Raw genomic sequence first — 13586 nt, 5'->3', positions numbered from 1 at the left:
GCACTCGGTGAGAGGCCACCTAACTTTGAGTTTAGCAATTAGAGTAGCATAACAAAAGGTAAAACGTTCGGTGGTTGAGCTTAAACACACCGGTTCATTATCCACACAAGGCTCACACACAAGGATATTTTCAACACCTCGGCCCACTACGTTTCGCTGTTGAAACTATCCATCATGACCCAAGAACTTATACAAGACTCACATTTCAGAACGTCATCTTTCACCCACTCATAACCCCCCTATAATTTACGGACTCCATGGATTCAAAAGCCTAGGGCCACACAACTACAATAGTAGACAAAGAACAACTACTAAGCGCAATAAATAGTGGGGCGTACCTACAAGTCTCAAAAACACCTCCTTTCCTCTATAAAAATGCCTCACGACCGTCGCAAACCACCGTAACGAAGCGCAGAAGAAGGAAAATACCCGCCGGAGAAGAAGAAAACAAGGGAAAGACAAAATGGTGAACTAGGTTAGTAACGAGGGATATTTATAGCCCTGGGGGGTGCGCGTGGGAAGAGGCGCGTGTGAAAGGACGCGTCTCTGACCCTTGGGATCCCAAGTGCTCACGTTACGCAAACCAAGGGACGCGTGGCATTGTAATAATGCGCCCCCTGCGACGGTGGCGCTACAATAAATACATGTCTCTTCAAGAGACAAGCCATGAAAGACTTTACATCTTCAGCATATCGGGCATCACCCAAATCAAAATCCGATTGAACCCCGTATGAGGAAATTCTTCCAACTCCAAGGCTTGTCAAGCCCTATCGCCTTACAGGCTCAGGGCTGGAAGGCAAGTGGACTGTCCAGGTCAGAATTCGACCTGACCCCTCTACCAACGATTGACCGACTATAACCTTGATCGGCTCCCTCGCTAAGAGTCACTCGGTCAATATCCGACTGTGAACCACAAAAGCCAGGCCTCAAGCCCTCACGCCTTATAGGCTCAGGGCTGGAAGGCAAGTGGACTGTCCAGGTCAGAATCTAACCTGACCCCTCTACCGGCGATTGACCGACTATAACCTTGATCGGCTCCCTCGCTAAGAGTCACTCGGTCAATATCTGACTGTGAACCACAAAAGCCAGGCCTCAAGCCCTCTCGCCTTATAGGCTCAGGGTTGGAAGGCAAGTGGGCTGTCCAGGTCAGAATCTGACCTGACCTCTCTACCGGCGATTGACCGACTATAAACTTGATCGACTCCCTCACTAAGAGTCAATCGGCAAATATCCGACTTGGCATCTCCGCGTAAGCCGAGTCGGTCGCGGTCCGACCGTACTTGCCTATAAGTGGGGTACTCGGCCAATACCCGACTATACCCTCAATATGGATCTGATCGGCCAGGGCCGGATCCGATTTGCCTGTATGGAAGCTATCCGATAGCGAGGGCAAGGTCCAACCATCACTCACCAAGTATCTTTCCGATAAGAACGATCAAGGAAATCCCCTTACTCTCGGGGCCCATGAGGCCCATGAACGAGAAACTATAAAACCCAAAACCCTAGAGTTGAGAGGGCAGATTACACTTTTGAATGCTCTAGCTTTGAGGCTTGACCTAGGAAGAAACCCTAGTCCACCCTTTGGCCGGAACAATCACATTACTTTCAAATTTTACATATTTATCAATTCATTAGTTAATTGTGTGATGTTGTTAGTTGATCGTTGATGTGCTATGACTATTGATGATATACATTATGTCATGTCATTATGGATATACTCCTTTTGAAAGTTTTGTTTATTTCAATTTGAATGTCATTTTATAATTTTAAGAATTTAGTTAAATATATACAAACATTTGCTCTATAAAAAAGATAATGCACATGCCATTTAATATCAATTCAATAATTCAAGCAACATTACATGTGTTGATCATATGTCTTAAATAAAGAGAAACCTTATAAATTATCAAATCAAATATTTATTGTATTAACAAAAGTTCATAAAGAGAAACATTTCAATAAAACTAGCAAATAAGATTACAAAAGTTACTAAGAATTGAAAAAATAGAACAGTTAATGTGTAGTTAAGTAAGGTAATGTCATCTATCTCGCACTTAACATTGAAATAGTGACATCATTATTTGACAAGGATGTCAAATTCTTAGAATAAAATTCGCTTTCAGTTGAGGTTTCTTCTATTAAGTAACTAGGATCCTTTGGTGGAGGCAATGCGTTCTCGCAACTTAATAAAGCAACCACAGATGCCATGTTTGGCCTATCATTTGGATGATGTTGCACACACAAAAGACCAATATGAATGCAACGCAAGGCTTCAGATAGAATGCATGAATCCTCTAAATTAGAGTCAATAAATTGCATTAGATTGCCATCTTTCCACAACCTCCATGCCTAAAACATTTTAAAATAATGAGTATCTACTGTCAAATTGTATAAAAATAAGTACTAATTCACTTACTTGTCTGATAAGATTACTGTAACTATTTGGATAGGAAAGCCCTGTATTTTTCTTGCCACTTACTATCTCAAGTAATAATACGCCAAAGCTAAAAACATCTGATTTGATGGAAAATATTCCAGCAAAAGCATATTCAGGTGCCATATAACCACTTAAAAGAAATCACAGAAGAGTTAATTTGATGATCAACTAATATGTAATAAAGAAATTAGCATTAAAATAGATACTTACTATGTTCCAACTACTCTGTTTGTATTTCCTTCAGTTTGATCTCCTCTACACATTCGAGCCAACCCAAAATCTGAAATTTTTGGATTCATTTCATTATCTAGTAAAACATTACTTGCCTTAAGATCCCTGTGTATGATCCTTAGTCTTGAGTCTTGATGAAGATAAAGTAATCCCCGGGCAATTCCATTTGCAACGCTAAAACGCTTAGGCCAATCAAGAAGTTTACTTTGACTTGAATCTGTCAAATTTCTTGGTTATCTTTTTTAATCTTTCTAGAACTATAAGAATGAAATGAAATACCACATTCAACTAAAAATTAATTTTTGTAGAACACTAACCGAAAAGAAAGAAGTCTAAGCTTTTATTAGCCATAAATTCATAGACGAGCAATTTCTCATTTTCTTGAATGCAACATCCAAGCACTTTAACAAGATTTCTGTGTTGAAGTTTGGCACATAACATAACCTCATTCTTAAATTCTTTTGATCCTTGTTGTGATGTTTGTAAAAGTCTCTTAACAGCAATCTCTAGTCCATCGTGTAGTGTTCCCTAAACATGTCCCATTTGTGGGAAAGAAAGTTAAATTTGGCAAATAACCATTAACTTCATGAAAATAGTCATTTTTAATTGTTAGTATTATGTTACTTTCTTACCTTATATACGGGACCAAAGCCACCTTCACCGAGCTTATTGTGATGTGAGAAGTGATCCGTGGCATGTTCTATGGAGGCAAGGTCAAACAAAGGTAGCTCAAAGTCCTCTTGCTTCCTTTCATTGTTGTTTTCTTTTATCCAAGTGATAATATCTATTTTCTCACAAATAATTTGAGTTAAAAACATTATCTTCTATTCCAATACATGTTAATAGAGTTGTCTTTTGAGGTGTATTATTTTAAAGTTTATGATATGTATTTTGTTCTTAGTTAAAATATTTTTTTTGAAAATAAATCTTGGTCATTTTTAAAGTAAGAGGTAAGGAAAAATAGTAATATTTCAATACAATAATATATATGAGGAATATGATTATACATTTTTCTTTGATTTCAATATGAAAGAACATAAGAATGGTATATAGTGTCTTCATATGTCTGTTTTGAAGATGCATTAGCATTTATATGAAAATACTTCATAAATTAATCATCATGGAAAGATAAGGTGGGTTAAGTGAAGGCTTACCTTTGATTTTTGTATTGTTGCTCCGACAAATGAATATGAAAACTAATAGCATAACAACAATAGCAGAAATTGTGCTTGTGATAACAACCACCTTTTTCTTGGATTTATCTTCTACACCTTGATTTTCATAACAAAAAAATTGAAGTAAACAGTTAACAAGTGAAAAATGGACATTTAGAAGAATTAAATTGGAATTAACTACTTTAATACAAGTGTAAAGTAATTAATATCAATTAATGATAAAAAAAAAGTTTAACAATTGATATTCTAATACATTGCTAAATTATTAACATACCAACACATGTTCTTTATTGTATTATTTTTTCCTTACTAGATTGGACTTTCTTTCTCTTATTGGTTGAACATTAGTTAGTTTGTTTTTTGTTTTCCCTACGCCTTTGGCTTAATACTTATCTTCTAATTAATTATCTAGACTTTGTAAATTGTTTCTTTTTATTCACATGCATAATGAAAATTGTGATGTTTGACATTTCACAAGACAAAGAAACCTTTCTTTTACTAGGAGTACAGATAAGGCTAAAAATTGTTTTGAAATGTTGCATGTTGACATTTAAGGCACATTTTCATCTATAATTGTCAACATTTTCTTACCATCATTAATAATTTCACCTAAATAATAATGATGAGAGTAAAGCATAAGATGTAGGCACAATAGAAAAATTTAAGAACCAATTTAACAATGTTGTTATAAGATTATCTACAATGAAAATGAACTTGAGTTACTCTATGAATCTTTGTATGGTGCTAAGGGAATCATCCACTAAACATGTTGTGTGATCATTGCTGAACCAAATAGGATAATATGTGCCTAATTTACTAGTTTTGATGATAACTGTCAGAGATCTCTCATTGATTAGAGTAAAGATCATACTAGTTTATATAAGTGAAAAAGCAGTTCTTACCTTACAACTCAATTTTGTAAGGTTGAATTAGGCTTCGTATCTATTTCTTAAGAATAATGATCTTGAAGATTCTAATATTTTTGTATAAGTCATTACAGGATACATGTGTCTAAAAATATAGAAGAAATAAAGACAAAATTATTTTCATTTGTCTAATGTGTTGTAATTAGTTGGTGTGCCTTCTAAGTATTTGCAAGTCCAATGCTTGTTGATCGTCTTTGTGCCTTAATACTTGCTTTCAAGCATTTAAAAAACATATATGATAAGTACTCTAATTTTTTGTATGCGTTATAAATGTTATTATGAGTTATTTCCTTATTTGTGTATGTGTTCAAAATGGTCCAGTGAGACAAACATCTAACATAGTGTCTAGAAAAGGAAAGTCATACTACAAATAGAACTTTCAACACCTAAAACAAAAAGTTCAATCCTTATCTCCTCCACACCTTCCTTTTTCATGCCTATGCATTTATGAAGACTTGAAGCTTTGAAAAAGTATAAAAAAATGACCAAATTTGTGAAGATCAAAGTTCACACTTCAAATGACCAAGTGACAAAGGCTCTCAATAACAAATACTTTTCTGAAGTCTATAATTATAAGAAGACTTGAAGAGAAATAGTTAAACATAGTCAATATTTTAAAAACATTTTAGTTGTGACCAAACTCTGATATTTTCTCTAAGTCGTGTAACCATCATCCAATGGATGATCAATTGACAAGTACCAAAGTTAGCAAACCTTGCCATAGCAAGCTACCTTTTCTAAGTGTACTGAACATATACATATTCTCTTTGAAGGTTATTCTATAAACACTCAAAACCTTTTAACTATATAAGTCTAAAGAGACTAGTTAAAGAATATTGTAATAATTGGTTGTGTCTATAGGTTAAGAATGATATAGAGAATACTTGTAAAAAGTTTCTAAGCTAATGGAATCCTTCAAGTTTAAAGGTGATTGGAAGAAGCTTAGGTTAGGTGAACTAGTATAAAAATACATGTTTTGTTCTTATCTCTTGTTCCCTCACATTTTTTTTTTGGAAGAGAAGGTTTTACGAACTTATATTGCTCATTTGCAAAAAAAGTTTTAAAACTTACACACACACATTCAACCCCATCATTGTGTTTCTTTAAACTCTAATCACACCTCAACAAAATGCATGTGTATAAAGGAAACACCAACATATTTTAAACTTGACTTAAGCTCTAATGTTGTAGTCTAACATTCTTAAATACTTATGGATTTATGCAATTTTACATTTTTTTATTAATATGGCCCCTTCGATCTTGCTTAAGGACCAATCATCACATAAGGTTCTTTATAGGGATTTACTTGATGTGGAGAATTTGAAAGTTTTTTGTTCCTTTTCTTACAAATAAACACTCTCAATTCACATATTTAGGCTTGTACGTAAAAGCATGTAAGTGTGTGTTTCTAGGTTTCAAATTTGGACTTAAAGGTTAGATTGCTTATGACCTTCAAATTAAGAAGGTGGTTGTTTCATGAGATGTCATGTTCCATAAATTGATAAATTGGTGTTCCTTTGCATAGAAACAAACCCTTATATAGTTGCTCAATAGATAACCTCGTGTTTTACATATGTAGTCACATTTCTTTCTTCCTATAAGCACAAAGCAGTCTAATGACCCTTGACCAACCATTCGTCTACTTGTTTCTTAAGTCCATCTTAGATGTTCATCATGAACAAAGATGCCACCTACACACCTTGCATATTATCATTGTAATTCCATTAGCAGTAATATATCCAAATATTCGATAGCCTCTTTCTTATTATACTCTTCGACCAAAACATAAAACCATGTCCTATGTACCTTAGCAACACTACCAAACTTACCACTTATGACAAGGTTGTTTAGCATCAATGTCGGGTAGATGTTATGAATTCAAAATTGGTAGATGCTAATTTCACAAACATACCTATTGGAATCAAACCTATTGGTGCTAAACAGGTGTATAAAATAAAATTAAAATTTGACAAGTCCATTAAGTGACACAAGATTAAATGTTAGTTATAATTGGTACACAGACAGAAAGAATTTACTATTTTGATACTTTTTTCCCAATTGCCTAAATGATCACCTTACACTTTTTTTAGCTCTTAATTTTATTAATGGGTGGATAATTCAACAACTAGACATTTTTCCATAGTGAATTAAATGAAAATGTGTACATGAAGATCCCACACATTGTTGCTACTAGTTGACCCAATCAAACCGGAAATTGCTGAAGTCACTGAGTAAGTCTATTTCTATGGTTGGAAGGGTGCACATAATAAATTCAGTCTCAACTATCTTACCTTTGTACTTCATCTCTTTCTTCAAAATATATGCCTAAGTGGATAGTTAAGAAAATTGTAACGATTTAGAGGAATTTCTTATGGGGGATAGATGAGGTAAGAAAGAAAAGTTCGTGAATAAGATGTGAAAAGATTGTTGAGATACAAACAAGTCCCACATCAATAAAATAAGAGAAAAAATAACAACTTATAAAGTACACACATACTCCAATATTATAGAGACCTTTTGGGTGATGACCAAAAGTAAAACCGTGAGGGCTTAGGCCCAAAACGGACAATATCTCATCATTGTGGAGTATACTTGTGTAATAACCTTATAAAAATAATCTTCATAAAATATCCCCTCAAACAAATACCATAAAATAACTCCAACAAAGATTTGTTGTCCAAAATCTCATGGGGCTTGGGAGTGAAAGACATTGAGATTTTTAATGATTCACTTTTGGGAAAATGGAGGTGGGGCCTCTTCCACTAAAATGATAGTTTGTGGGGGAAGACATTGGATTCTAAGTACGGGGATGAGAAAATCATAATGGTAGAGATGCCGTAAATTTGCATCTTCATGGTGGAAAGATCTAAGGAGGGTATGTTAGGGACAATAATAAACACAATGGTTTGATAGAATGGTTGAGTGGAAATTGGTTGAAGGTGATAAGATAAGGTTTTGGTTGGATAATTGGTTGGGTGATGAATGCCTAGCTATGTCTCATCCTAGGCTATTTTTGAACTTTGAACAACAGCAACAACTACCAAAAAACATGGGAAAATGGGTTGGAGATGTGTGGGTTTGAGACTTCCAATGGAGAAGTTGGTTTGTATGGGAGGCTGAGCAATGGGATGAATTAATGACAGTGTTGCACAATATTAAATTGGAAAAAGGAAAGCAAGATGCTTGGGGTTGGCTTGATGGAACTACAATGGTGTTCATAGTTAAATCCACTTATAAAAGTATACACTACTTGAGGTATCGAGCAAAAGTAGATCCAATGTTAGCAGAGGTTTGGAAGTTGAAGCTCCCCACAAGAATAGCCATTTTGGTTTGGAGACTCTATCATAATGGGCTGCCAACCACAGATAACCTCAAGAGAAGGAATATCCCTCCGGAAGAGGGAGACTTAAAATGCAGATTTTGTAATGCAAAGGATGAATCAGTTAATCATATTTTTTTCTTATGCAGGGAGATAGATAAGTTATGGAAATAATGCTACAACTGGGCCTTAATCTCTATTGTTTTACCGTATTCTACAGCTCAACACTTCCGTCAAATTCCACTTAGTATTGCAACCAAAATTGAATAAAGGAGGTGGAAGGTTATATGGTGTGCAATCATATGGAACATTTGGGGACATAGGAGCAAATGCATTTTCAGAGTTGGTAATTTTGATTTTCAGAAGTTAAAATAAAATGTTAGGTTCTCTGCTTGGTCTTGGCTAAGACTAGACAATTAGTTTAAATATAGTTATGTGCAATGGCTTGCCAACCCAGGAGTTTGCATATCTGGTGCTAATTTTTAGTGTAGGGCATTTGTATAGATTAAGCTGAAGGAGAAGGAAATGACAAGGTCAAGGAATATCTTATAGTTATCTGGTCAAGAAATTATAAGAGGTGGTACATGTGCCTGGAACTGGTTTGATGTGTCACACTATGACTCATAAGGAATTGAGGAATGAGTGTCTATCCAATAACCTTAAATTTATAAAATAAGTATTTTGGTTGTCGCTTAACTATATAAGGATTAAGCAAGCAGAGAACGGTGGTCAGGGTGGTTACACTATCATTTTGGGTGGACACATATGTTAGTTTCTGGTATGTTTATAACTTGTACTTTGAATGTGCTTTTTCAAATGGGTTAAGGTATGGAGGATTACTGCTACAACAGGAAACTGGATTCAGCTATGGAGGACTATACATTATTTGTATAATAATTAAGGTATGTGGAAGGCGTTATATCAACATAGCCCTCAAGACTCTTTGTATGTGGTTGCGTGTGTTGGCATTGTGCTTTGAGGTAGCAAGTGATATACTTGTAGATTGAAAGTACATGTTTGAGGATGTTGAAGAATGGATATGTTGGGAAACTCATCACAAATTTTAGGTTGGAATTTTGGTTCGAATGTACTAATTGGAAATTTCATAGAGAAAGGTGATGTTCAGATGTTAATTGACTTGGCTATGAGGTGTAGCAGGTTTACTGGTGACCAAAGTAGGGAGTTCTATATTAACAATAATCTGCACTAATCCAAAATTGTCACATCTGACATGGGTACTTTTGTTGGTCATTGTAGGAAGTCAATGTGGGAAAAGCATCTTAAATTGGATTATGCGTGGTTGGTAATTTATATCTTATTCAAACGTAAATTACCATCAAATATGGTTTAAAAGGGATGGTGCGATATACCTACTTAATATAAATGTATCTTTGCTGTTAAAATAAATGGACATAACCACAAGTGTTATGGGCATTTATTTGCACTACTTTTGGAGCTTGGTTCATTAAGCAACCAAAAATCATTTTCTTTTCACTAGATATTATGGATCCTCCTCCATCGAGTTCCTCATATACGTGGATGACATAATGTAGTTGTAACTTCTCCTTTGATGGATCTATATATTTAGATGCATCTAGAGATAGAATAGATTGATTGGGCAATTTCTATATCTAACAACCACGTGACCTAACATCAAGTATGTAGTCTAGTAGTTATGTTAGTTCATATCCAAGCCAACAATAACTCATTTCAAAGTTGTTAAATGCACTTTGTGATATCTTAAAAGATATCTCTAAAAGGACTATTCCTTTTTCGCTCTTGTCCTCTTCACTCCTTTGGTTTCAACGATGTAGGTTATGGGTAAGAGTTCTGATTCTCGTTGTACCATTAATGGATATTGCTTCTTCATAGGCCATTCTCAAGTTTCATGGAGGCCCAAGAAACAAACCATTGTGTGGCTTGGTTCTCGTTTGAAGTAGAGTACAAAGCTTTAGCTGCAACATCTTATGAACTTCAATTACTTACTTTTCTTATGAATGACCAAGTCGATTGTTTCAAGCAGGAAATGTTGTATTGTGACAACTGCAGTGCTCTCGACATAGCTATTAATCCCCAATTGCCCTATTGTTCATGAGAATGTTTATCCGGTCTTATGAAGATTATTTTCGTAGATATCGAACATCAAACAACTTATTTCTTCAACTAGACACAACACTCCATTCAAATTCACAAGTTTTTAATCAATCTCGAAATGGTTGATGGGAGGGGAGGAGTAATATACACACATACACAAGTTTTCTAGGATATTACTTTTTTTTTTCGTTATTGGACTAGGTACTCTCTTTCCCTTATTGGTTGGATATTTATTAGTTTGGGCTTTCTATTTTTTTTTCCGTACCTCGCGCTCAATACCTCAGTGATGCCTATAATATTTGAATATCATGAAATGAATCATACATGATCCAAAATCCTAATTATCATATTGTAAAAAAAATAAATAAATTTTTAGTCAACAAATTTAAGTTAAATTTCTTTTTTATCAAGTTTAAATTAAAATTTTTGTCCACGTAAAAAGTTTGTTTCAATCTCTTAAAATCAATAATAACATAAGTTGAATAAGTGTGTATGATCTAATAAAAACATTAATAGATGAATATGTCTTACGACAAATTTAATAATAATAATAAATTTCTTATAGATTCATTAATAACATTAAGCAAAGAGAATAAAATAGTTTTTTCTTCAAATTACATAGACTATAACAAAACCAATTTTAAATTTAAAAAATAAAAAACTATTACCTTCTATTTAAAAACTAAAAGCATGTCTATTCTTATATTATCCTCACGTTCGTAAATAGATTTTTTCAAGAGAATTACTTACTTTTACCTTTGAAACGCATAACTAAGAGGAACCAAGTAAATATTTTACCTTTACGTGGATGAAATCAAAATAGAAACACGTACCTGTTTCAGACACTGCCCATCTAACATACACATCTTGTCCACCATCTTCATTCACTCTTAAATCCAACAAATCACCGAACCAAATCACACAGCCACTACCTCCTTCACCAATGTCTGAATTCGCATAAGCCGTGCATGAACAATTTTCCCAACATTTCACCCTACACTCCTCAAGCGTCATACTTTCATTAACCCACGACAACTTAGTATCTGGTGCCTTCATTTTACTGAATTTGTGAAAACCATCCTTATTCTTTTCCCAACACCTCCAAGTTTGGTTATGCACGCAACCCTGATCCCAGTTCATCTTGGTCCAATTCTGCACCGATTTGGGCCTGAACCCATCCAAACACTTGCACGCACCAGCAACACAAATTCCAAACGCGCCACAAATATTATAGTTGTCGCATGCATCACCTGGCAACTGTGAAGACACCCTCCACGCTTTACTATCATTGATCCACGTCAAGCGTTGACGAACATAAAGCGATTGATTCATTACAATTCTTGAAACCACCGACTTATCGTTCATGCTATATGAAAGGTAAACTTGTTCCTTGTTGGTGACAAGCGTGTAGTTTATTACTGAATTGTAGGGAAAAGAACCGTTGAATCTATAGGCAAAGACCTTCATTGGACCGCTTCTATAGAACTCTTTTGGGCCCTTCCACATAACCTCTTCTGGATAACTGGTAAGTGCAATAGCCCATGTGAAATCCCCAGGAGAAGGGTCATCCCAGTTTTTCCAAGCTGCTACGCGTCTATTAAGGCCTGTTTTTGAATCCCACCCTAGTTTCATTCCAGGTAGAATTGTGTCTGAAGGGTGGTCAAAGCTTTGCCACAAGTAGTTTTCAGGGTTCGTGTCTTTCTCATCTCGTAGGACAAAGTTGCCTGAGTCCAACAACTGTGCCACGACAAGGATCGCTTTTGTTGTTGTTGTTGTGTTTGTTGACCAAATAACTTTGTTGTTGTTCTCGTTTAGAAGTACGAGGTTGCCTTGTGTGGTTATGCTCAGCTTGGTGGAGTTGTCTTTGATTGGAGTTTCGCGGTTCGCAACCCAAACCACGGTTTTGACTGGTATGGTTTTGTACCAGATTCCTAGGTAGCGGTTTGGAGAACTACTACCTGGGGTGAAGAAACCCAACTCGAAGGTTCCATTTTCGGAAACCAAGGTTGTGTTATCTTCAAGTGACTTAAACTGGGTAATAGTATCGGTTGCAGCTGAAAATCTAGAGAAGAAAAAAATTAGCTTGGTAATGGCAACAACAAGCATAATAGGAAGAATGGCCATTTTACCTTAGCGTTGGTTCACGAGTGGTCGAGTATATATTGATCGTTAAATGTGTGTGAGTTGAAGTTCACTGTTTGACTTGGTCTCATGCGTGTTCCATTAACATTTACTTGTTTAAATATCTAAAAAAATTCCCATTGAACACAATTATTGGAAATTTGGAATTATCATTTGGGATTTTGGGTAGATACATTTAGTTTTGAATATATTGTTAGTAACTTTCAGAAAAAGAAAAAGAAAACATTATTAGTTATATTACACTTGCCATCTCTTCGCAGTAGAGTTGTTCCTTTCGAACGTCATTTTTGTGTTTTAGTTTATAAGTAGTTGACTTATCTTCAGGTTCAGATGATTTATTTATTTATTAGTCAATTTATTTGTCGTATTTAAATGCCTATGTTAGAATTGTTGCATTGCATAATCATACTTTAAAGCTTTGTTCAAATTAGTTAGAATATTGACTTAGGTTTAACATAAAATAAAAAGATTAGAATCGTGTGAATGATGGTTAATTAGATGTTTGCGTGCCTGAATTGTGCAACTGGCCGGAGCAGGGAAAGAGGACACAGCAGGAATATTATTAATTAGGTGCAAATTATATATTGAAATTAATTTATTAATGAATTATTGTGTTTCTTGATAGATGTGAAAGACTGAAAGTGATTAAGTGATATGTGAGGTATAAAAAAAGAAAAAGAAAAAAAGGTCATATGTGAAAGATCGGTGAGATGAAATACAGGGAAAAGAGTGGTTTTTGGTTACCAATAAATATAAGATAATTTAATTTTGGATAAAATATTTTTTTAAAAATTTGTTTTTAGACTTTCTAAATTCTCATTTTATTTTAATTTTTCAATTTTGAAAATGTATCAATTTTTAGTCCTTCAAATACGTTATATGATACTTAAAAACAATTGTCACTAATTTTATATTTTTTTATAATCACAAACTATTATATATATTGAGTTTGTTGATTTTATAATACATTAAATAATACTTAAAAATAATTATAAAATATTATTTAAACTACTCTAAGGATCAAAAGTAGTGCATTTCAAAATTAGAAGGATTAAAATAGAACAAAAAAATTTAAAGGGACTATAACATTTTTATTTTGATTCTTGTAAAATTATAATTTATAAATAATTAATGTAAAATTTATATTTTTATGGTTTTTTTTATTTAATTTTAGTCTTTGTAATATATTTTTTATTTTATTCTTTATAATATTTTGTTCATTTTGAATTATTTATTTGGAAAAAAAATTATAAAGACTAAAA

The 13586-nt window shown here is 34.1% G+C and overlaps 1 protein-coding gene across 3 annotated transcripts; it reads right to left on the bottom strand.

The window, feature by feature from the left end:
* Positions 1 to 1868: 1868 nt before the first annotated feature.
* LOC109819021 (G-type lectin S-receptor-like serine/threonine-protein kinase At4g27290) lies at positions 1869 to 13372 on the bottom strand. Of its 3 annotated transcripts, none has more exons than XM_029268965.2 (7): positions 11016 to 12904; positions 3823 to 3939; positions 3301 to 3452; positions 2986 to 3196; positions 2648 to 2885; positions 2417 to 2567; positions 1869 to 2294 (listed from the first exon to the last, which is right to left on the bottom strand). In XM_029268965.2, the coding sequence occupies exons 1-7, from the start codon at positions 12304 to 12306 to the stop codon at positions 2184 to 2186; spliced, it is 2271 nt and encodes a 756-aa protein (XP_029124798.2). In that variant the 5' UTR covers positions 12307 to 12904; the 3' UTR covers positions 1869 to 2183. The 3 variants fall into 3 exon arrangements, 2 of the variants coding, with proteins under 2 accessions (XP_029124798.2, XP_082918379.1); XM_083062253.1 differs by having other exon boundaries at positions 1878 to 2349; positions 11016 to 12888; XR_014428521.1 differs by lacking the exon at positions 1869 to 2294 and adding an exon at positions 2307 to 2349 and having other exon boundaries at positions 2417 to 2514; positions 11016 to 13372.
* Between the last annotated feature and the right edge of the window lie 214 nt (positions 13373 to 13586).

Source organism: Cajanus cajan, chromosome 8, assembly GCF_000230855.2.
Source record: "Cajanus cajan strain Asha chromosome 8, NIPB_CcT2T_4, whole genome shotgun sequence".
Lineage (NCBI taxonomy): Eukaryota > Viridiplantae > Streptophyta > Magnoliopsida > Fabales > Fabaceae > Cajanus > Cajanus cajan.
Note: the sequence above shows the minus strand (reverse complement) of the source record. Positions and strands in the feature narration are given on the sequence as shown.